General features: G+C 38.2%; 2 protein-coding genes across 2 annotated transcripts; both read left to right on the top strand.

Moving 5' to 3' along the window:
* Positions 1-1,455: 1,455 nt before the first annotated feature.
* Positions 1,456-14,054, top strand: prlra (prolactin receptor a). The gene is made up of 9 exons (XM_027282251.1): positions 1,456-1,698; positions 5,811-5,901; positions 7,071-7,203; positions 8,597-8,766; positions 10,131-10,297; positions 10,606-10,747; positions 10,901-10,997; positions 11,790-11,859; positions 11,971-14,054. The coding sequence occupies exons 2-9, from the start codon at positions 5,829-5,831 to the stop codon at positions 13,060-13,062; spliced, it is 1,944 nt and encodes a 647-aa protein (XP_027138052.1). The 5' UTR covers positions 1,456-1,698; positions 5,811-5,828; the 3' UTR covers positions 13,063-14,054.
* A 1,508-nt stretch (positions 14,055-15,562) lies between these two features.
* On the top strand, positions 15,563-23,647 carry LOC104928235 (alanine--glyoxylate aminotransferase 2, mitochondrial). The gene is made up of 14 exons (XM_019275531.2): positions 15,563-15,786; positions 16,832-16,920; positions 17,206-17,396; positions 17,505-17,628; positions 17,732-17,826; positions 18,156-18,249; positions 18,491-18,584; positions 19,272-19,372; positions 19,636-19,728; positions 20,751-20,883; positions 21,696-21,784; positions 21,958-22,107; positions 22,781-22,879; positions 23,320-23,647. The coding sequence occupies exons 1-14, from the start codon at positions 15,690-15,692 to the stop codon at positions 23,419-23,421; spliced, it is 1,551 nt and encodes a 516-aa protein (XP_019131076.2). The 5' UTR covers positions 15,563-15,689; the 3' UTR covers positions 23,422-23,647.
* Positions 23,648-23,743: the final 96 nt, after the last annotated feature.

The following is a 23,743-nucleotide window of genomic DNA, read 5'->3' as shown; positions in this document are numbered from 1 at the left end:
GGGATTGGCTTCAGCTCCCTATGACCCTGAGGATATAAAAGGTGAATGTTTGGATATAGTTTATTTATTGTGTATCTGAAGAAAGACATTCTGATTTCAATAACAGTATTCACCTCATAGTTTGTGCAATCCAAACATCGAGATATCATTTTTGTAAATATATTTGTTCCTATTCATAAAAAAAATGGACAATACTTTGTATCCATTTGCTCTTCAGACAAAGGCACACATTAAGATATAGGTCTTCAGTAGGAGCATCATGGTCAGTGTTACTAGCTATTGTAAATCTAATGGCTGCACCTTTCTCTCAGAAAATTAGTGTCTTTAGGTGGGCTATATACTAATTTAATTAAATTGTATTAATTTCCTTTCAGAGAAATACAACCTAAACAAAATGAGTGTATTAACCCTTAAACCCTCCATATCAAACAGCTTACATGGAGATAAACTCACACATAAACATGATAGAAGAGACGTGTCATCTGGGGAACCTTACTATGTTTACAGCTCCCAGTAAGAGGAACCAGTGAGGTTTCAGCGGAGCACAGTATGTCCTGATAGTTACAAGATGTTTTACAATATTTGTTCATGTTCAGAGCGAGTAAAAGTCACTAAGGTAGCAGCAAATGAGGACCCTGTGTTGACCCGAGGAGAGGAAACTTTTATTGTTTTGTGGGAAAGTATAGGTCATATATTTTTCTACACGAAATAAATATACTCACAGCAGGGGCATAACATATTGGTGTATCACAGGGTCGAAATTTAACAAGCATTATGATTGTAAATTTAACAAGCATTATGATTGTAAATTTAACAAGCATTATGTTTGTAGTGTCACTAACCTGTGAGAACAACATGTCTCTAAAATGACTTTTCATGAACTTTGCAAGTACAGTTGCAGTTAATCCGGGAGACTTTTACATAGTTTGCTGTGCTGTCAGACAAAATGTAGTGGAGTAGTATAAGTTATTAGTAGTAAAATAGTCAAGTAAAGTAGGTACCTCAAATTTGTACTAAAGTAATAGTATTTGACTTACATATTTAACTTAAGTTAAGGATATTAATACTTCCTCCACCACTGCAAACTTGTTTTTGTCATTTAAGGGGACATAGCATTGCCTGTCATTCATTTCCTGTAACACGCATATATATTAAAATGGGATGTTAATTAACATTTATAACAAATATTTCAGACACAAAACATATCAGCATGACAGGGTTTTTTTTTTCACTGAATCATCTTTAAACTCTCTAGGCTCCTTTTTTTTCTCACTTTTCTTTGAGAAACTTCTGCTGGATGTCTTTCTCTCCTGGAAGCAAGTGTTTATTTCTTGGGACTTCATTAATAGATAATAAGCGCGGACCGATGTTCGTCCAATCGCAGCGAGTAAACGTTGCTGACGTTAAACGACAGGAGACTGTGGCAACCCAAACCGTGGGCAGGGTTTAGTTTTTTTACACGGGAGATGGATGGGTGAGTGCGCACCTATTGCTCCGCCCTCCTCTGGATCACAGAGGATGTTGCGATTTCTCCGCTTGTCAGGACGGGTAAGCTTCCCGGGAACGGCCGGTGTCCAAGTCTGCTGTCATCAAAGCAGTGATACAAAGTCGCCAAGTCTCCTCTTTTCTGGGAACCGGCAGAGGAGTCACCACCACCACCACCAAGGCACGGACTGAGAGACTGATAACTCACTGCTGGTAAGAAGAACATTTACTTCTCAGCGCGTAAAGAGTGTAACATCAGGATCGGTGTGAAGGAACCCAGATACAGCAGTCCAGCAGTAGATGATGGACATGTTGTCTCCCATCAGGGTCATGCAGGCATCCTACAAAACCTCACTTTAATGCATTTTACAACTCACCTTGACTTTGAGCGTCACAAAGTCCAAACCGGGTAATTACTGTTACAAAAGCTGCCAAAGGGCGCAGGTGAGTGAGGGAGGTTTATTATGATCACCTTTTACCTGTCGCTTCCGTGTGTGTGTCTGTTTTTACGCAAGAGAGAGAGAAAAAAAGGAAGAAGCCAAACACGTTTGTTCTTGTGCAGTAAAGTTGTTTATTCTTATTTTTATTATTGTAGGACAGATTATTGGATAAACATCTCTGAGGAGTCTATATGAGTTTAGTCATGCAGTGGAGACATGGAAGTGAGTGTGATATTTCTCTTGTTTGTTTTGCTCTCAAAGAAGACTCATCTCCTGGTTAGCAGCTGACTGATTGGCATTTTCTTTAGTGTAGGAGGATGATAATGGTGGGTTGTGGGTTGTGGTGTATTGGGATTTCAGTCATGATCTGTCCTTTCTCCATGGAAAGGGGGTTAGAGGTGAAAGAGGCCATTGCTTACTGACTTTTTCCACTGCTGGTCCTGCACCGTGGCTTTATATAGCCTATATTTGTGTCTAATAATAATTAATTATTCACCTTTGAAGGGCACAGTTCCGAGAAGTGCGTGTCAGTTTTATCAGATCAGAGAGGTACCGCTTCGTTACACCTATAGATTAATATGATATGCTGTACTTAAACACTGCAATATGAGTATTTCCCACTCCAAATCATCTGACAAATCTCATATCAAATCAGTGTCAGCTTGGACAGGAATAGAACATTCAAGCTTTAATGACATTATATTACATAACACATGATAATATATTATTTTCACAAATATGCTATTACAGCATTGAAAGTAAGCTATTTACTAATGCAGTCTCCTTAATTTTGTTCAACTAAACATCAAAAGATGTATTCTTCCCTCTCACTTTTTCCCACATACACATTCACATTCCAGATATTTCAGCACATTTTGCGTCTGTAATAGGACAAACCACATGGAGGTCAGTTGGAATGTTAATACGCCCACCATCATAAAATCTGTAACTAGCAATCAAATCCAGACAGAGACGCACACATTAAATCTATCTGTTAAATGTGATCTCAGCCGTGTCAGGTGAAATCAGAGGTTAATTTATTTCACCTTCAAAAACAACTAACCTTGCTTAGCTCTATTAAACACAGGACCCATAGTGGCCTGCTACAGGCACAGGTATCCTAGTTATTTCCTCTTTTTTACCAACCCAGCGTTTGAGTGCGTCAAAGACACAGGAGGTTACAGGATATAAGTTGGCCAAGAGAGGAAACACAGTTTTACTGGCAACACAGTTACAGTAAAAGGTCACAAGAAAGTTTTCATTGTGTGAATTTCGTCATAAATGTACTCATATTACCTCAGTACGCTGCTTAAATGTATGCTGGCATATGTATAGTATATAGTATATCAGAGAGCTTTATCTGAACACATTGATTGGTATTAGGATCTTATATTATACTACAAGCTTGTGTCTGCACTGTCCATTACATGTACCTCACCAGTAGTATGATTAAAATTGTCCTGAAGGTGATAATACAAAAAAAGACCACAGGAGCACTTGGACTGCCTTCCAGTTTCCTCTGTGACTTTAATATCTGTTCCCTGCTGTTGCTAGTTCCAAGAAAGGTGCTGGTCTTGGTGATCAAACCGGTTTTTAACATTACTGGGAAATGTGCCAGACTAATCTGGACTACAGATGAAGGTTTTTGATATGAAATCAGCATGAGTGTATGTTTTACGCATTCTTTCACGCAAACTGCACAACAACTCATGGCCAAATTTACAATTTGTAATGTCAACTATCTATCTTGTTACATTAGAGGACAGATTAGTAATAGTGGTGATCAAGGAACACTGAGCCACATTTCTGTCATGCCAAACCTGCTGATCTACTTAATGAATACACTGTGTGGCTATAAAAAAACAAAAAACTGAAGTTCTCAAAACATTATAGAGGCTGCAGTGGCACCCTGATGAATGGGAGTTATATTTTTTTTACCTTTAAATAGAGTATGATGATATAAAGCAAGTTAATATAAAACTGAAATACATAATTGTGTGGTAAATCATTATGGGAAATTGTGAACTTTGTGCACTCCCAGAAGAACGAAACAGATTCTTAGAAACTGAACTCTCTGTAGTTCTGCCTCACCATGCCACAGGGGATCGTCTTACTTCACCACTCACATTTACCTCAACAAGTCATTTGACACGTCCTTTCGTCACCCTTTGAAATTGCGATCCTACTGATAGACACCAAGCTTAAATGATTCATCTTCAGTAGTGTGAAATTAGGCCACAAGATGATCCTGACTGACTAATTGAAATCTAACTGACAACTGTGAAGCAGTGAGCCAGCAAGAATGCAGCTAAAAGTACGTTTTCTCTGAAATGTATAAACAGTATAATTAACAAATAAGACAGGGGGGGGGGGCAAGTGCTGCTGAGGTAAAACTGAAAAACAGGTGTACCAAAATAGAAAATGTCCTTAAAATCCACATGAAATGCTACTTAACATTCGGACCAATGTTATGTGTGGGAAGAGAGCTTCGCACTGTGGGCCTGCACTTTCCAAGCTTAGCAGCTTATTCAGTTTGGGATATGGTTATGTAAGACGACTATATGCAGCAGGAGGCTAATCCAGTGCCTTGACCTTAATGCCAATTATCAGATCATGGTGACGCTATTGAAATTAAGGCACCATACAGAAGAGTTGATAATAGTCACTTGCTGAAAGTCTCAAAGGACAGTCACACCTCTGAGCAGACTGACAACATGTTATGGTTGATGCTAATGGATTTACCTGCAGGGTTAGATTGTAAATTGTGTATGGTGTCGCAATAACAAAATGCTGAGTAGTCTTATTCTTAGAAATACCACAAACACTCCAGGACATAACTGTATGTCAGGACAATGACAGCTTACAAGTCCAAAATAATAATAATCTCCCTTAAACAAAATTGGCTTAAATAAAAAGATATAGTCACATAAGGCTCTGAAAGTTTATACTTTTCTAATTGTCACTTTCCTGGTACCTGTGGCATCCAGCATTTTCTTACAGTGCGTCAATTGTAGTTTCATGCAAATAAGAATCAAATCGGTGTGCATTTAAAAAACATTGTGTCAGGTCAACTGGATTTCGTTCAAGGTTTTTCTGGACAATTCTGAGAATGTAAGCATGCATCTGTCCGTTCTTTAGTTTCCTCCTGGTTTTGATGGCTTAAAGTTAAACTACAAAAAAAAAAGATAAGTGGTCTCTTTATTCAGTAATCAAATGTTAACCGACAACAACAGTCGGAAGAAGGAGAGAGATGCACTGATGCAACATCAGCTCTCTCATCCGTTTGGCCTCTATATCACCTCCCCTCCTCTTATCTTCTCTCCCTCACTTTCCTACACATTTAAGAGGTGAAAGGTCACGCTGAGTAATAGCTCTGCACATGGCTACGTTAATGCAGATTTCCGAGTCATTTGAAGCATCCTCCCTGCTGTGTGCCTGTGTTGTGAGGGGAAAAGCCTGGACTCTGGATTATGTAGTCAGTTATGTGCCAGCTGGTAGAGGTAGAAAGAGACAGAGAGGATGTTTTTTAATCGTTAGTGAAACAGCACACATTCCTTTCTCTGTAGTTTTAATATGTATCATGTCTGTTTTAGACGTGGATGTTCTGTAACTAGACAGGAAGAAATAATAGGTAAACAGACAGTGCACCTACGTCGTCTCTTCCTAATTGTGTCTTTAGGGAATTAGGGACAGTATTGCACTTATGACTTTAAGGCAGCTTTCCATTGTCATGCAAGCATGTTGTGACTCAACACAACATTTGCAGCTCTGCTGTTTTGGCGAACAGCATCAAACATCATGGGTCATTTGATTTGTCAAGAGCACATATACGAAAGGTTCCCCCATACACAGCTTTCTTTGTTTGTTTGTTTCTTCACCCAACAGCCAAGGCTTTGTGGTGCCATGATGAAGAAGGCGGTGGAAGTTATCCTGCTGTTGTTTCTGCTAGTCTCTATGCCACATGCAAAGGGAACACGTAAGTGATATTCGATTAAACACAGTCTGAATATATTCTTGAGTTTCTGGCTATGAGATAAGACATCTGAGGAGTCGGTAGGATGTAATAGTAATAGTGTTGTTTATTAAAGCTATACCACACAAGAAGGAGTTATGTTGTATTGAATATCAGCACGGCTGTGATGTGGTCGAAGCCGTGTTGATATTCAGCACATCACAACCGCAAGTGTGATAAACAAGTTCTACAATGTCCATTTATTTGTTAACAGTAATAAGTCAAAACAGATCAGGATTTCTTTGTTTATTACATTTTTTTTTCGGCTCCACCAGCACAAATAGTCCCATAGACTGGGACTGCACTGTTGCCAAGCAATACATTAACATTACATAACATTAGCTTGCAAACTACTTTCTTAAGGTCTACATGTTACCACAGGCCAACTGCCTTGTGTCATCTATGCATCCAGTGAAATAAGGGTCTGCTGAGAGTCGCTTTGCTGGAAATATTCCTGGAAATATCAGCTTTCATTGATTTATTTGCTATAAATCAAACATGTTTAATATTATCAGCAGGTTTATGCGCTCTCTTTAGCACCAGACACAAAGTAGGAAACCAGGTATACGTTTATCTTCGTGGATTATATTGATGCCGAACTGACAAGAAGACTGTCGACATATCACGTCCTTTATCTTGTGTTTGTGTTAATATATTTATGTCTTAACATGTTGTCAGTACCACAGAAACACTAGGTAACTGTAAAGCATGATATGGTTTGATAATGGCTGATCAAGTTTATTGTAATCATGTAGAGTTTTTAAGACTAATATGCAGGCAATAGTTGCCATTTATATGTGTTTTGAACTGTTTGTGGACATATGTTCTTTTCATCTTTCGTCAAGCTTAGTGACACATTAAATGAAAACACTGCTGTACTCTAAATCAGCACTCATCGATGAAATTACTTTGTTTTGTACTTTATTTATTCTCCGTTTATTTGTTTAACAGGGCCAATGCGTAATACATGTATTGTACCAGATATAGCTAAAAGCTTATTTTCATCTGTAGTACCTGGGTAAAGGCCTTTACCAGACCTTACTCTTAATTAAACAGACAGAGTTTGTCAACCTTTTTGTTACACGACACACACTGTTTAGTATTAATGCACTTGCTTTCATTCCTGTCTTTAGGCTACAGTCCACCAGGGAAGCCTACGCTGACCAGATGTCGTTCTCCCGAAAAAGAGACCTTTACCTGCTGGTGGGAACCAGGCTCTGATGGGGGACTGCCCACTACCCACGCCCTGTATTATCGCAAAGAGAAGTGAGTGGCTTCTAGTTTGTTTGTAGTACCACACAAACCTCATTTTGTTCGATTGAGTTTACTTCTGATTAGTGTCACACTGAGAAACGGACAAGTAACAAGGTTTGATTTTGTCACGGCTGTGGAGCTCTAAAGTCAGCAAAGATGAGGATGTTGCATCAACATACACATAGAGCATTGCATCAGTGCAGAAATGTCAGAGGATAAAGATGCGGTGGTATTGTTTTTTTGTTTTTTTTGCTACACTCATATCTGCCTGTTGAATATGCAGCTACAGCCAGCAGTCTGTTAGGTTACCTTAGCATAATTATCCTTACACATTTCCCATTGTGTGTGAGTTGAATTCTTGCTTTTTAACCACCACATCACAAATTAGAAATTATGCAATTGAAATTTTCTTCTTGCTATTGCCTACTCATAATTGGCCAAGGGGTGAGAGTTAGTTGGGGGTAAATGCATCCAGAACCATGCTGCTACAGCAACAAGAACATGTTCTCCTGCTTTCTGAATGTAAACGCTCCATGTTGTTTTAATTAAAGCTCCCACGTCTACGTGGTTGCCAGGTGCTTACATACAACATGTGAGCTGTTTATTGATTTATATTCAGTGCCCTCTTGAAAACAAAATGTCTTACAAATGAGGAAACCTGCAGTAGGAAAGAAAAGAGGAAACAGAAGACACAAATGTTACACAAAGACATATCAGGGTTACATAACACAAGTACAGATACAAGAGTACAGATAACAAATGGAGAGGAGGGGTGTCGTGACATGATATAACTGTGATATTTAAAATATAAAATATTTATGTCATGTAATGATGCACATATTGGGTAAGTAATCCAGCACCTCTTAAGTTATTTTAGTTTTTTTCATTCCCAGTTTGTGATTGACACTCCTTGTAATTGTTCTTCTTGTACACTTTTGTACATTTATGGTTACAGAGTCTTCCTCCACCTCCCTACACTTATTATATTTTCAGTGTAATTCATTTCCCCAAAAGGAGACAAAGCATAATTAAAGTTAAAGAAGTTCTCACATTTTTTAATAGCATTATGTTGAATTATTTTGGCCACAATAATCGTATAGTGATAATCTGATATTGTAAAAGTCCTAATCAGTGTCAGAAATAAAGAAGTAACAAACAACAGGTTATCCTTTAAGCACAGTAGCAATGCACTCTTTTGTTTTCGTTGATGACTCAGAACCTTTTTTTTCTATTTCTGTCTGCAGTTTAGAAAAATAAACATCCTCATTTATCTTGAGATTGCCTTCTCTTCTTCTTTATCTCATTTTATCTCCCTCCCCAAAGCACGAAGAATGCATGCTGTTTTTTGGAAATGTAACATAAGAAACACATGCTATTACATGCTGTTCCTCTGCCTCTTTTGTAGCTCTGAGACAGTGTACGAGTGTCCTGACTACCGTACAGCTGGAGAGAACTCCTGCTTCTTTAACAAGAACAACACATCCATCTGGGTCAACTACAACATCACTGTGGTGGCCACCAACACACTGGGCAGCACTTTCTCCGACCCCATGGACATAGATGTGGTGTACATCGGTGAGGGAACATGTGCTGCTTTTTTGTTTTAGTTCTCATGTTTGAGTGCGATGTTCGAGGTACAGTTTCCCCATGAGGATTTAAAAAAGGGTATTTTTAATGCTCACTCGCACAGCTGCTCAATGGCACACTGGGTTACACTGGGGCTAATGCTTTCTACTAACTATCCCTCTAAGCTGTAACTGTGCATTGAAGGTCACCATTTTAAAGTAGTGAAATTAAAATATATATTTTGTCAGCCTGCTGAATAAAGGTTGATAGGGATCAAATCAAATGTAAAAGAAATATAATGACTGTCTATAAAACCCATGAAAAGAGCAAAATGAGCCACAATGAGCAGCTCCTAAGTATTGTCCATGTAGCCAAAGCCTAATACACCCTCAATTGTTGTCAAAAAAAAAAGAACACACATAAAAGTGTCACACTGTTTCACTGGGTGACGTGTTTAAAATGGACACTGTGATTTTTTTTTTATCTTTTCCACGTACACCGTCCTGCTGACTCACCAGAGTGTGTTAATCCATTGCTGAAAATAGCCTCCAAAAAAAATTCAATCCAGTACCCTGTGTCGCTTTAGGAGACTACTTAACTTACACTTACCTTTCTGCAAATAAAAAAATGTCTTTGTGATATGTTCTAAAAGTAGGAACAAATGTGGCTTTGGGGTGAAAGTCACAGACACAGTAGGGGAGTTTGAAATATACTGAGAGATAAACAAACATGCCTCTGTTTTTGGTCTTTTCATTGGATTTGTTAACAATAAAAATGTAGAATAACACCGAGGCCTTTCGTCTGACATCTGATTAAATATAAATACTGGGCAGATCTACTTCATATTACGTAACAATATATACATATTGTATGAGGCATGAAATGTGTCCTATCTTGTCATGTTGCTAAATATAAAAGCATGTTGTTTTGTTCATGAAAGGTCCAAAAGGAGTGTAATCCCATATAACTAAAACACCTAACAAGTATCTGCCTTACCCTTGAGGCTGCTTATCTGGATGTGCTCTACTTCCCCTTATTCTCTTATAGTAGCATTGACCTGATTTGGTTATCAGTATCTTTGTTAGGACTTCTCTGACCTACCTCACAATTGTCAACTATGTATCTTCAAGAAGATAACTTAACACCTAAACAATTAACATTTATCTCAACTACACCAAATATTTGGAAAGTCAAAGGTGTGAGTTGGTTTACTATTACATAGAGAAAGAGATGTGGATACTCACCTCATTTTAGCACAGTCACAGTTGGCTCCTATTGTACTGTGGTTCAAACATTATTATCCAATTAAACTTCTTCCTTCAGTCACACACACAAAACACTGCCTCTCTCATTCACTTTTTCTCCTTTTTTAGTCAAGCCTAATCCTCCAGAGAGGCTAGCAGTCACTGTAAAGGAGGACAAAAGCTGGCCCTTCCTGCGGGTGTCATGGGAACCACCACATAAGGCTGACACCCGCTCTGGTTGGATCACTCTCATGTACGAGATCCGTGTCAAGTTGGAGCAGGAAAATAAATGGGAGGTATGCAACATGTCACTCATACAAGGAAATGACTTGGTAGTTAAAACAACAACTGTTAATTAACCGTTAACGGTTAGTCTTTGTGATCTCATGTTGGTGAACCAGTTATTGATCACACTATATAACTACTGTATATAACCACTAGGGTACTGTTTTGCAGTTTTACCCTCTGACCTGATATTGACAAAATAATACATTTTTCCTGTTTTGTATTTCATATATGCAATATTTATAATCTATATACTGACAGCACGAAGGACTGACTGGACTGTACATAATTGCAATAATAATGTGTGTTGTATTTTCAGATGCACCTTGCAGGCCAGCAGAAGATGTTTAACATTTTCAGCCTGCGGTCAGGTGGTTCATACCTCGTTCAGGTGCGCTGTAAGCCGGATCATGGGTTTTGGAGTGAATGGAGTTCCACTTCTTACATCGAAGTTCCTGACTGTAAGACATCTACCAATATTTTATATATACACACACACACACACACACACACACACACACACAAACACAAACACAAACACACACATATAAAATAGATAATAAAACAGTACAAGGTTATATTTTGTGTTGAAGCACTCATGTTGTCTCTTAAAGATTTCCCTCGAGAGAAGTCAGTGTGGATCCTCATTACGGTCTTTTCTGCCTTCATTTTCGTCATTCTCTTTTGGTTGCTGCACATGAACAGCCACAGGTAAAATGTTTTTTATTGAATTATGAATAAATGCATGCTGTATGCTACAGGGGCCCAGAGCAGCTGTACTTTTCACATAGATAATGGGAATATGATGATTTAAAATGAAAGCAATTACTTGAGATAATGAGAAAATAGCTCAAATGCCATTGCAATGTGTCACAGATGTTATTTACATGTATTTGTAATTAATGGAAACCAAATTGTCATTTTATTGTTTCAAGACAATAAAAAACCTACATGAAATGTAGTTTACTATCTTGAGATCTTTTAATTCTTACTTATTATAATGTACAGATGGGTAACAAATTTAAAGGAAAAACATGAACAACCATGAATTAGTGTAGAAACATAGCAAAAGCAGATGGGTCCATACAGGGAACCGTGAACACTCGTGGCAGATTTTGGAGCACTGCATTGACGACCCGTATTCATTTTCTATGAGACATGAAGAGAGGGTGAGAAGAGACACAAGTTAAAATTGTTTCAACTTGAGTAAAAACAAACTACCATAGTAAAGCCATAATTGTACTCAGACTAGAATAAAAAGGAGAGAGGACTGAAGGGAAATAAGAGAAAGAAATCAAAGTCTGAAGGGAGCACTGAAGCTGTTTTAGAAGTGCATAGCGACCCAACATGTTACTTTAGGCAATTTATTTTTGAATTTTTCACCCATCTGTATACAAAATATGACACTCTGGGCTTTTAGAGTATACAGCAAGATACATATTGTATTGGTTTCTATTATCCACTCATATTTATAGATTTTAATTGGATTATTATTTTTTTCAGTCTGAAGCATTGCATTCTGCCACCAGTTCCTGGTCCTAAAATCAAAGGATTTGATAAGCAGCTTCTCAAGGTAAAGTAGCAACATATGGAACAATGTTTAGATTTATACAATAACTGCCATATATAAAGACGAAAAAACACCTTTGACCCACTACAACTGTGTTGTCTCCTTTGTGTGTAGAATGGCAAGTCTGAGGAGATCTTTAGTGCACTGATGGTGCCTGATTTCCCTCCCACAACATCATCCAACTTTGAGGATTTGCTTGTGGAGTACTTAGAGGTCTATATCCCTGAAGGGCAGGAGCTGACGCTGCAGGAAAGCAAAGATCTCCACGATGGTTGCCTCAAATCTGAGGGCTCCACTTCTGACAGCGACTCCGGTCGAGGCAGCTGCGACAGCCACACTCTGCTGATAGATAACTGTGGAGAGGCAAAAGAAGAAGAGAGGCAACAAGATCAGGAAAGAATGGGGATGGAGGCACAGAGACATCAGAAGGACTGGGAGGAGAAAGTGTTGAACTATGCTCATGAAGACATTGTTAGTCCTGACATGTCCAGTGGAAGGGTGAAGACCTGGCCTTCTGTGTTTTCTCCACTGCCTCAATACAGTTCAAACCCACCTGACCAACAGAGCTCACTTGAGATGGCCAAACAACACTACCTTTCCGACAGCCTCTTCCTCCCAGACTCCTCGTCCACCTACCTCACCCAGCCTGGCCACAGCACCAGGGAGTCTCTCGAGCCAAGCTACTGTGAGTTCAGATTGAGCAACAAGCAACCTCATCAGCTTCATCCCCAGATGCAAGCCAGCCAGCAACTCCACATGACCCACAGCGATGTCAACATCTCCAGCATCGGTTGCAAACAGGCACCTGCGGGTCTGCAGTCACCAGATCTCCGATCCACTCAGTACGTGGAAGTTCAGAAGGTCAACAAAGAGGATATGGTGCTTCTCCAACCCGTTGGAAAAGGCTGCCGTCACATCGAACTCTGCCCCAAAATGCCACAGGGGGATAACTACAGTAAGGTAAAGGGCGTGAACAGTGACAACATACTGCTGCTCCAGAGAGGAGTGATGGAAGAAGACAGGTGTCCTTGTGAGGACCAGGAGACCAATGGAGCGAGAGAGCACTCCCACACAGCGTCCACAGTCACCACTACACAAAAGCCTACAGCCTGCATTCACACTGCCATGCCGGTCCAGGATGAAATGGTTCTGGCAGTGAATGGTTATGTTGACACTGCCATCATGTGCACACTTCCCACTTACTAGGGCACCATAAGCCCAACTGGAAGGTATATTGCAACATGCAAGACCTGTTCTAGGACGGGACTGAGACAAAAAAAACACCAACATACTTCAAAAATGATTGCAAAGACAATATTTTCTTGTTACAAAATCACAGTTAGTTGTTTTCCATCTTCTCCATTTAATGTTTTTACAGAATCTGATTGATTGTATACATCTAAAATGTGGTACCATATGTTGTCATCATGATTAATATTTCTGTCATAAATGTTTTCCTCTGTCACAGGCACGTTTCAGGTCATGCACTTTTGATATTGAAATTTATTGAGGTATACTGCCTCAGGTAAAATGTTGTTTTTTTATTGCATTATGAATAAATGAACACTTGTGGCAGATTTTGAAGCTTAAACAAATGTTTTTTATTTTGTGTTTGTTCTTGTACGTGCACATGTCCTCTAGAACACTAATCTACATCCTCAAGACATTAGTGCAGGAAAACAGGTTGCTGAGGGGGGGTACAAGTCCTCCTGCCGGCCAGAGTGATACAATTAATTCATTTTTCATTTGCATTATATATATTATTATTATTATTGCAAATATGGTCAATACAAAGGACAACACATATATAGTTTCCTACCTAAGTGGCTGTTCTGACATGACTGCTTGCCTTTACCTCAGCTTAAAGGTTAGAGGAGCTGATAAACATAACTGGCCAAAACAAAAGAACAGCATAGAAACTAACTAGAAACCTGAAATAGCATATTCACCTCACTTTGTCCAAAACCAACGAAAAATAGGCTCTTTGGGAAAAAAAAGACACAGCCTCCAGTCATGGGAATGAGGCTGTGTGAGTGTGAGTCTGTATGTTCCTAAGACACTTTATGTTGGTTTTGTTACCTGTTTGTATATACTGTATATAAAGAGATTATTTTATGTATATACACTTATTTGTATAAATGTTTATGACTGCTTTTCTCAGTTAAGTGTTAAAATATCAATAAAGGAATTTCTACAAAGATGTTTAATTTTTTTGCATCGGAAAAAGGTGTCATGAAACTAAACAAATAAGTGACTCTGTCTCTGTTGTGATAAACTGCTGTGTTCTGCATTTTTATATCTGCATGCTGTCCATATGAAAATTATAATTTAATTATAAAAAACAAATCATGCTTATAATAAATTCACAATATACAATAATGTAATGTTGATCTCTATTTTGTGTCTATTAGTACTGATTACATGCTTGTTATTATTACATGTGTGTAATTACCAATCAGTGGCATTCTTCATTTATTGTTTTTTTTGTTAAAAATAAAATAGCAAAAACAAACGGTAACATACATGTCAAATCTCTTCTCAATATCATAAATGATACAATAAATTCGGTATTAATCATGCCTTATGAAGTGATTCTTCAATACGTAGTATTGCTATTTCTATTAAATCACAGATGATCAGGGGTTACTGTAGGATTTGGCAGGTAGAGGGGCCCTAAGATATGTTGTGTTCCTGCCTCATAAAATGTGACAATTTAGTCCTTTTATGTATTTTATATGATCTTATATTGAATGTTTTAGACTGTCGATCAGACAAAACAAGTAATCTGAACCTGTCTATAGAGCCCATAAACTGACATAATGTAATAAACAGTTTGCAAACAATTCAGAAATATAACTAAGTCATATTATATTACTGTTAAATATATAAAATGTCTGCTTGAGCTTGCTACCTCACATAAGCTAACATTTGTGATGAAACTACATCAGTGAGTGCAGTTAATCACCCATATACTCAGTATATTATGTTATATAGTATATTATGTGAGCTCAGAGCACCAGGAGAGTGTTTGTACCACAGCCATTTCGGACCAAATGGAAAGTGGAGGTTTTCAGGGAATGCTGATGGTGAGCAGAGTGTCATGCCAGAACGGGAGCTGGGCAAGCACGTTCACATAGCCTGTATGGACATAATGGCAGAGGTGAAGAGAGCAAAGAGGATGATAATACAAAAAAGTAAGTGACCAAGCATGAACCGGGACTGACTTTGTAATAGCTTCTTGCCATTGAACATGTAAGTAACATTAGCTGGGTGCTATGTCTTATGTTTTTACACTTGTTAAGACACTTGATGCTTGAGTTTTAGCAAAGTTTTTGATCATAAGTATTAGAATCATAACATCATAACAAATACATGTATAGTATTGCACACTGGGGGTGCTAAATCACAAGAATACCAATTTGTGGTGAGGTTGCTTTAAGGAGTTGTCTTCAACCACCTGTGTGTGGAGGGTAAAGCCATTTTTACCACTGGGAAGGGCTAAAAATAAATTAGAAATTGAGTTTTAAGTATCTGTCAATTTTTTTCAAAGAATGCATGGTTATACTAAGGCTGATAGTGCAGACCATTGAGATATTAAGTCACCTGACACTTTGTTAATGCGTTTTATTGAACATTTACAAACACACACACACTCACTGAGGCAACATATGTACGTGCGCACGCATCCCCTTGACGTCAAAGGGGTTGCAGCGTGGGACCACCCCAGAAAGTTTGTAAAGAAAGAAAGTTTGAACAGCTAGTCAGCTGCTGCTCGGTGTCAGACGGGGACGGTAGCCGTAAAGATAGCTTCGTTTCCTCTGTTACTGCTCAACATGTTTAAAGTTGTCTCCCGTCTGAGTGGCCGCTGTGCAGCTGTAACAGGACAGTCCTGCTCTCGGCCTCGTTTGTCCAAAATACACTTGGCAAGTGGTGAGTTACCATGGAGACGAACACAAAAAAGAAAAATCCAGAAATGTCGAGCTCAGAGCTTCAGAGCGTTACAACCTGAACTCTGGGTGTGTTTAAGTTAGACTTTAACCTGCGTTTGTGTGTCAGTAAAGTAATGGAGAGCGACCACAGTTGTTTATGAGCATTAGTTGCCCAGTTTTAGCCCAAATTAACGCGAATACGTCCACAAACTTGTCTAACTTTCACAGGTAAATGGTGATTAACGCTATGCTCGGTATGCTGTTTGCCTTAAAGTTAGTCTAATACAACAGCCATACAAGAAAACACACATTTATAACCATGATAAAGTATTAACAGCATTATAGTTTTATCATTTAATAAGGTTGTATACTTTAATGTGTAAAACAGTATTATGTCATACACATGTATGCATGTTGTATTTGTAAAATCTTTGCTGGCTGATAAATGTAGTGAAGTAAAAAGTACAACATTTCAGAAAAAAAAGTAAAAGTATCTAAGAAAGTAAAGTACAGTACTCGAGTACTGCTTCTCCCACATAAATGATTCCCACAGAAACTGTGTTTGTTTGTTGTGTTGTTGAACTGGTATATCCGGTATCTGTCAGTCCTGTTTGTGTTACTAAGGTGAGGTTCATTGCAGGACATCTGCGTTAGTTCAAAGGTATAGGTGCCAAATGAGTGTATGTTCACAGTAGAAATCAGTACAATGCACTACCCACTATTATGTAAAAAATGTTATATAAAATAGCAATGCAACCCTTTTATTCTATACCGGGATGGAAATAGTTAAGTACAGGCTATTTATACCTTATAATGCACAGGTCAATGTTATTCCAGGGGCAAAATCCAGCATTCATTGCTTGAATTGTTGCCAGGCTGACTAGTGCTCCCTCTACTAAACATTTTACAACCATGGGAAAGTAGGCAGCAACCTGTTTTTCACAATGTGAGGTCACAGAAATGTCATAGCTCATGGAGTTTCTCAAAGATTAATTGCCTTTTTTTTTATCTTGCTGACTGAACTTCTCATCTCAATTATATGACAGGTGCATTATGTCAGAAAACAGCCTTCGCATTTCATTCCACAGAAGTCCCAGACATGCCCCCGTGCAATTTCAAACCAGAGGAATACAAGGTAACAGCAATATCCTCCAAAGCATACAGCGTTAACTAACTTGCACAGTTGGCTTCTTCATTCTTTAATCATCTCGGCAATAAATATAATAAGTTATCATGTTTATAATGACTAAGATAGCTACCACTTTCAATCATTTGTCATTTATAGTGGGATTTGCACAGGCACACCCACAGACTCCAGTTACACTGATGAATGCACACAGCGTAGCTCTTTTAAAAGCTCTTTTCACAGAGGATGCTTCTCCTATACTGTAACCCCTGACCAACATTTGTCTTTTTCCAGGGTATGTCCAAAGAGCGGATGTTGGAGATCCGCAGACAAAATTGCAACCCCATGACCATGAGGGTCACCTACTATAAGAAACCAGTGTTCATCCACCAGGGACACATGCAGTGGCTGTGGGATGTAGACGGGAGACGATATCTGGATCTCTTTGCTGGTGTGGCTACTGTCAGTGTGGGCCACTGCCACCCGTAAGATCCTTTTTTTTTGCTTTGATGTGTCAAGTGTTTTACAGTGATGTGATTGTTTTATGTTATATTCAGTCATTGCTGTTCTAATATCTGAACCTGTGGGTGCAGGAAAGTTACAGCAGCAGCAGAGCATCAGCTGAAGAGACTGTGGCATACCACAAACATTTACGTCTATCCCCCTCTGCATGAGTATTGTGAGAAACTAGCCTCCTACCTCCCAGATCCACTTAAGGTACCTTGGTGGCTTTTATTACTTTAATCAGATGAGGACAGGAGCCTGGATAAATATGTAGGCTGTAATTAAAATGTCTGTTGGTCTTTGTGTCCCTCTCCAGGTGATATATCTGACCAACAGCGGCTCAGAAGCCAATGACCTGGCTATGTTGATGGCTCGACTTCACACTGGCAACTTTGACATCATCACTTTCAGGTGCACTTTCTGTTTAAGAATTATCAATAAACATCCTTGGGTGCTTCATAATTACATAAAACTATATAAACAAATATTTTTGTTGTTAATATATAAGAGTAAGTAACTAAAAGACTAAAAACAAAAATTCACAGGTAGTGTTTACAATTTTAATTTTTTGCTGGTCTGGATTTTTTTTAATTGACTTATAGTAGTTTATCTTTTTTCTTTGTGACTATAGTGTGCTTATATTATATTCTTATATTGATTCTGCAAATCGCACATTGTCTAACTTGATTGTTGATTGTTGATAGTCTAAATTTCTAAAATGTTTGATTTTTCTCTTCCAGAGGATCATACCATGGTGGTAGCCCACAGACCATGGGTCTTACTTCTAACGCAGCATATAAATACCCCATTGCCAATGGTTTAGGCTGCACAAATGTATGTATAAATGATGTATTGAAAATTGAAGATGCACCTTATAATTTCTATTTTGATGAAGGTGAATATATTATATATGGAGGAGATAGAAATGGACAGATGCTTGTATGATAAATAAACATCTCTGAAGATAGAGCGGAAGCTGTGTTGTGCTACAAAATATATGTTTGTGCAGCATTACTTATGAGTGACTGTTGCTGTCAGGTTGATCCAGCTGACTAGGTTTCTGCCCAATAAACAGACCATGTGTCCTGATGTGTTCAGAGGTCCGTGGGGAGGAAACCACTGCAGGGACTCTCCTGTGCAGACCATCAGAGAATGTAGCTGTGCCCAAGGTACACAAACACATGGCTCAACACACTCACACTGCTCTTTATAAACCGGAAAAAACAAGATAGTTATCAGTGAGTGAGATTAAGCATTACGGCCCCTTTTGCAATAGTGCAACAAAACATTAACCTTAATTTCATTACTGTGTTATGTTCAGGACCACAGGTTGTAGGTGTTTTCAATGTGTTCTTTATTAATTGCATGAATTTACAGGCAGAACAACACCCACATAAAAAAACATTTTAAAATGTTTGCCCAGTTTAATATTTCTGAACAGACTTCTTTGACATCTTTACGCTATGTATATATGTGGTGCAATTCACACATTGTATTTCTTCCCAAAAACCCTGAGGGTAAAACATAGGAAGCCCATGTAACACTGAAAACTGAATTGCTTGAATAAAGTTCAAAGTCTCCTACTGTTGATCATTTACCGTTTTTACCTCCTTTGACCGTTTACCAATTTCAGGAATTTTAGTTTTAGCGTTTGAGTCTCAGCTAGAAAGCTTAGCATATCTACATGACTGTTTACGCAAAACAAACAACTGCTGTGATATGATTAATAGTATATTGAAAAATTGTTCAGCCCGTAGCTTTTGTAGACAGATTTTAATCATTTATATTCATGGATTTTCCTATTTGGACACATGTCTGTATTATTTAAAATAACTTACCCTTGTTTGATCCCACAGGTCACTGCATGGCAAATGAGCAATACATCGGACAGCTCAAAGAGACATTAGCTACAAGTGTCCCAAATCAAATTGCTGCTTTCTTTGGAGAGCCGATTCAGGTACTATATTCTGTTATAGAGTATGACAAGAAATGAGTCACCATGCTGCAATACCTTTGCATGTCTCATCAGTTGCTTTGCCATATTAAACTTGATTATAGACCAGATGTCATAAATATACAGTAATTTCAGCAATTAAACAAGTGATTTGTAAGTATGCCAGCCATGTTCATTGTTTTCTCATGTTTAGTATGAAGAGTGTTTGTGTTAATCGAGATGGGCACTGTGACATGTGAATGTGTGAATGTGTTTGGTTTTTACAGGGAGTTGGAGGAGCTGTGCAGTACCCTAAAAACTTCCTCAAGGAGGCTTACAAACTTGTGAGAGAGAGAGGAGGGGTCTGCATTGCTGATGAGGTTAGACATCTATTTTAGATATTTTAAATATTTCTATTGATGGATTTTATATATTTAAATGTAAACTATGTTGATTTGGACAAATGTATTATATCAGAAGAGATCCACTGCTTCAAAAGAAGGAGCATTTGTATGAACAATATTAATATTTGATGTGAATTAATATTTAATAATAATATATTGAATAATAAGTTGTCACTGTTCATTTAAGTTTCAGTTTTTTTTAAATATATATATATTTCTAGTGTGTTGAATGTGGAAATTATGCAAACTACAGCAAATATGGTGAATGCATATAGTTACCTGTACATAATATGGACAAGATGATACACTCTTGTCAAATTATTGAATTTGGCTCATTATCATAGTAATTATTGTGTGACTGGCATTAATCTATTTGGCCAATTAGAAGCAAACAAGCTTTAAACACAAACTTGTCAACAACCATAAAGTTAGAGAAAGTGAGCAAACTGTTCCATATTTTAACGTCCATTAGACACAGAGCAACATTATAACTCATATAAAGATTTGTTTGTTATATTCACTCTGAAATATGAAATGTTCTACTATGTTTACCAGCTAGTCTCCAACTCCAACTTTGTTTGTCTGTTGTTTGGTGCTGGTGCTCGGTCATGATGAGTGGCTCCTTTTATATGACACATACTCATTTGACTCATAGTTATCCTACTGATCATTGCAATGGCACCTACTTCTCATAGGACAACAAGTCAATAAATGAGTTGAGTTGAGTCGGTTTGTTGCTTATCTTGATAGAAGTACTTATCTATCCAAGATAAGGATGTCTGCACAAGTAAACGATATATACTGTAGAAATGATATTTGTAGAAAGGCATAAAATGGAAACACAATATGGACTGTCATTTAGTATGTTTCCATCTTTTTAGCACCTCTGAATAAAAATGCCAATAATTCTATTTTGGAAATGCAAATATATATGGTTGGATTATATATATATTGTGAAATTTGAATTTAAAAAAATGAAATGAAATTGTACCTGACAGGTCCAGACTGGATTTGGGCGAACAGGAAGCCACTTCTGGGGTTTCCAAGGTCATGACGTTATTCCTGATATGGTTACAATGGCAAAGGGCATTGGTAATGGATTTCCAATGGGAGCTGTTGTCACAACACCAGGTGAGATAATGCTTATGCTTGTATGTTATTGCAAAAATGAATACAGTGGGTAAAGTAATCAAGTAATCTAAAAATTGGCAAAGACGTGGATCATTGGAGATTGGCATGTTCTGTAGCCAACCTCAAGCAGTCACTCAAGGAATTAAAGTTTTCATTTCCCAGCCAAGGAGGTTGCCACTTGGTTTCAACTCATTCCAATAAACAGACTCAAAGCAACAATGACTGATGAGTAATGAGGAATAGTCGAGCCAGTCTCTTATTAAAAAAAGAAACACACCATGTTTCACTATTTTTTCCATTCCTGATGCTAAGCGGAAATCATGCTGCAAGATATTTTCAACCCACCCCAACACCCTTTATCACCAGAAGGTACATTTTATACATTTACGAACAGTAATTTCAGAGGTTAATGACAGTTGAACGTATGTGGGCAGATGGAATTATAGATTCTCCATCTGTGATTCATCACATCACGTAACCCTTAAGTATTCCTGGCTCCCCTGCTGAAGATGATAGATAATGAATGAATGCCTTTGCAGTATTATGCTGGGGGGAAAAAAAGAACGCTGACCGAATAAGCCCTGTTGATCCTGACCTCTATTGCTCGTTGCTATGGTTTTTCTACATCCATTGTTGCAACTGACCTCCTGTGTTTTTTGTTGTTTTTTAATGAAAGCCTACTTGATGACGTTTCTATAAAGACACTTCTATATTACCATGAATCGTTTATGACGCATGTTGTCTGAGGGAAGATTTTGATTCACTGCAGCAGCGGGTGGAGGTGTGAGCTTGTTTCTTTTTGTGTTTTCCAGAAATTGCAGCCTCGTTTACCAAAGGGGTTCACTTTAACACCTTTGGAGGAAATCCTGTGGCTTGTGCGATTGCTTCATCAGTGCTTGATGTAAGTTTTGTACCTCAGGCTCTGTTGATCAGCAGGGAGTTTTCCAGTTTGTTCAAACTTCAGTGTATGTCTGCGTATTAATGTTGTAGCTGCATCTGAAAACAAATATTCAGAATGACAGAATTCCACTGAATCACAATTCAAACATGACTAAACTCATTTTTACTTAACAGACTATCAAAGAAGACGGCTTGCAGCAGAACAGTCTTAATGTGGGCACATATCTGATGAAAGAACTGGCAAAACTCAGAGACAAGTATGAGATTATCGGTGATGTCCGTGGAAAAGGCCTGCAGATTGGAGTGGAAATGGTCAAAGACAAGGTATTAAGTTTGTAACTCGCCTCTCCTCACATGCTTGAACAACGTGTGTGTGTCTGTGCTGTGCCCCTAGGGTCATGGTTCAGCATTGACCTAGTTAACCATTAGCTGGAGCAGCAGTGACCATCTGTATTCTGTTGATACTATTGTATTTATACAGAGCCAGTGGAGGGAAGAGCCAGTACAGAGACTCCTGATAAATTCCCTCAAGTAAATACAATTTTAGTCATAGAATATTTTTGTCATCTATTTAAAGTGAGCAAAGAACTATGACCTTGTCCACACACTTTAGGTTTCCTCTGCCCATTCATTCCATCATACACGTTATAAAACACCATTCATGGAGTACATCGACATCTTTTACTTGTCACCACTCCCAATTTCTGTGTGAAAAATACCACTCAGTTTACAGTTCAAATAAGTAACTGATTGGCCATAAGCAGAAATTCTTATCGCTTCAGGAGACCACTGTAATTAGCCTAGAAATTGTAAATATGGTTTACTAATAATGAAAATGATAAGCACAAGCTGGCCAGACCACTAAGCTTCTCAAGCCAATTAACAGTTAGAGGTTAGGTACATGGGTTACAATCAATTAGTTAGTGATCATAATATTAGTTACTTTAATCACTACGGTTACTGTTACATTTCCTAACCTCATCTTTATCATCCACAGGCCAGCAGGGACCCGCTGTCTCCTGAGGCGATGAATGAGATCTTTGAGGACGTCAAAGACATGGGAGTCCTGATAGGGAAAGGAGGACTTTACGGACAGGTATTGGCATTCAGCTCAGCATGTGGTATAGCTGACATCTACATCAAGTGTAACATGTTTGCATAGCATTTTAAATAGAGCTATTTTTTAACCTGCAATTTTATCGACACAGCATGATGCTTTAACAGGCTTTTACAGAAAGAAAATGCTGTTGCTGCATGGTAATTTTATACTTAAAGAAAAACATTAACAAAGGGGCATGTGTTTTAATGTACTGCCAACATAATTCACCTTTAAAACCTGTTTATTTGGGTTCCTCTTGAATTGTGTGTTCTTGTCTGTAAACATTTGTCATCACCTCACATTTATCTTCTAAACATTGTGCTGCAGAACTGTCTGAAGCGCCTGCTCTGCCATCAGCAGAGTGTGAAGCGCCTGACCCGTTTTCACATTTCCCTGTTAATGTGCCCTCTTGTCTTCTGTTTTTCTCACCACTTCAGACCTTCCGCATCAAACCGCCCATGTGCATCACGATGGAAGATGCAGATTTCTTTCTGGCAGTTTTTAACAAGTCCATTCACGACTACATGGCAAAAAGATGAGAGTCAGCTGGACTCATCATTGTCAAAGACCAAAAGTGGAAACCTGCTCTGCAGTGGAATACACTTTTTGGAAATCTTTTAAAATGGTAAAAATGTCAGTATTTGTCAGCATGTTGACCTTCTGGGCCTTTACATAGCAATTGTAAAAAGGTATTTTTGAAATTATGTTTTAACATGTTGTAATTAGTGTAATTATTAATGATTTACCACATTTTAATAAACTACCTCAGCAAGAGCAAATATTATACTTTGTATTTGTAACAACTGACTTGAACTTGGATCTTCTGAATTATGCTAGATGTGAATGTAACAATAATAAAGC

This window comes from Larimichthys crocea, chromosome IX, assembly GCF_000972845.2.
Source record: "Larimichthys crocea isolate SSNF chromosome IX, L_crocea_2.0, whole genome shotgun sequence".
Taxonomy (NCBI): Eukaryota; Metazoa; Chordata; class Actinopteri; family Sciaenidae; genus Larimichthys; species Larimichthys crocea.
This window is presented reverse-complemented; position numbering and strand designations above follow the sequence as displayed.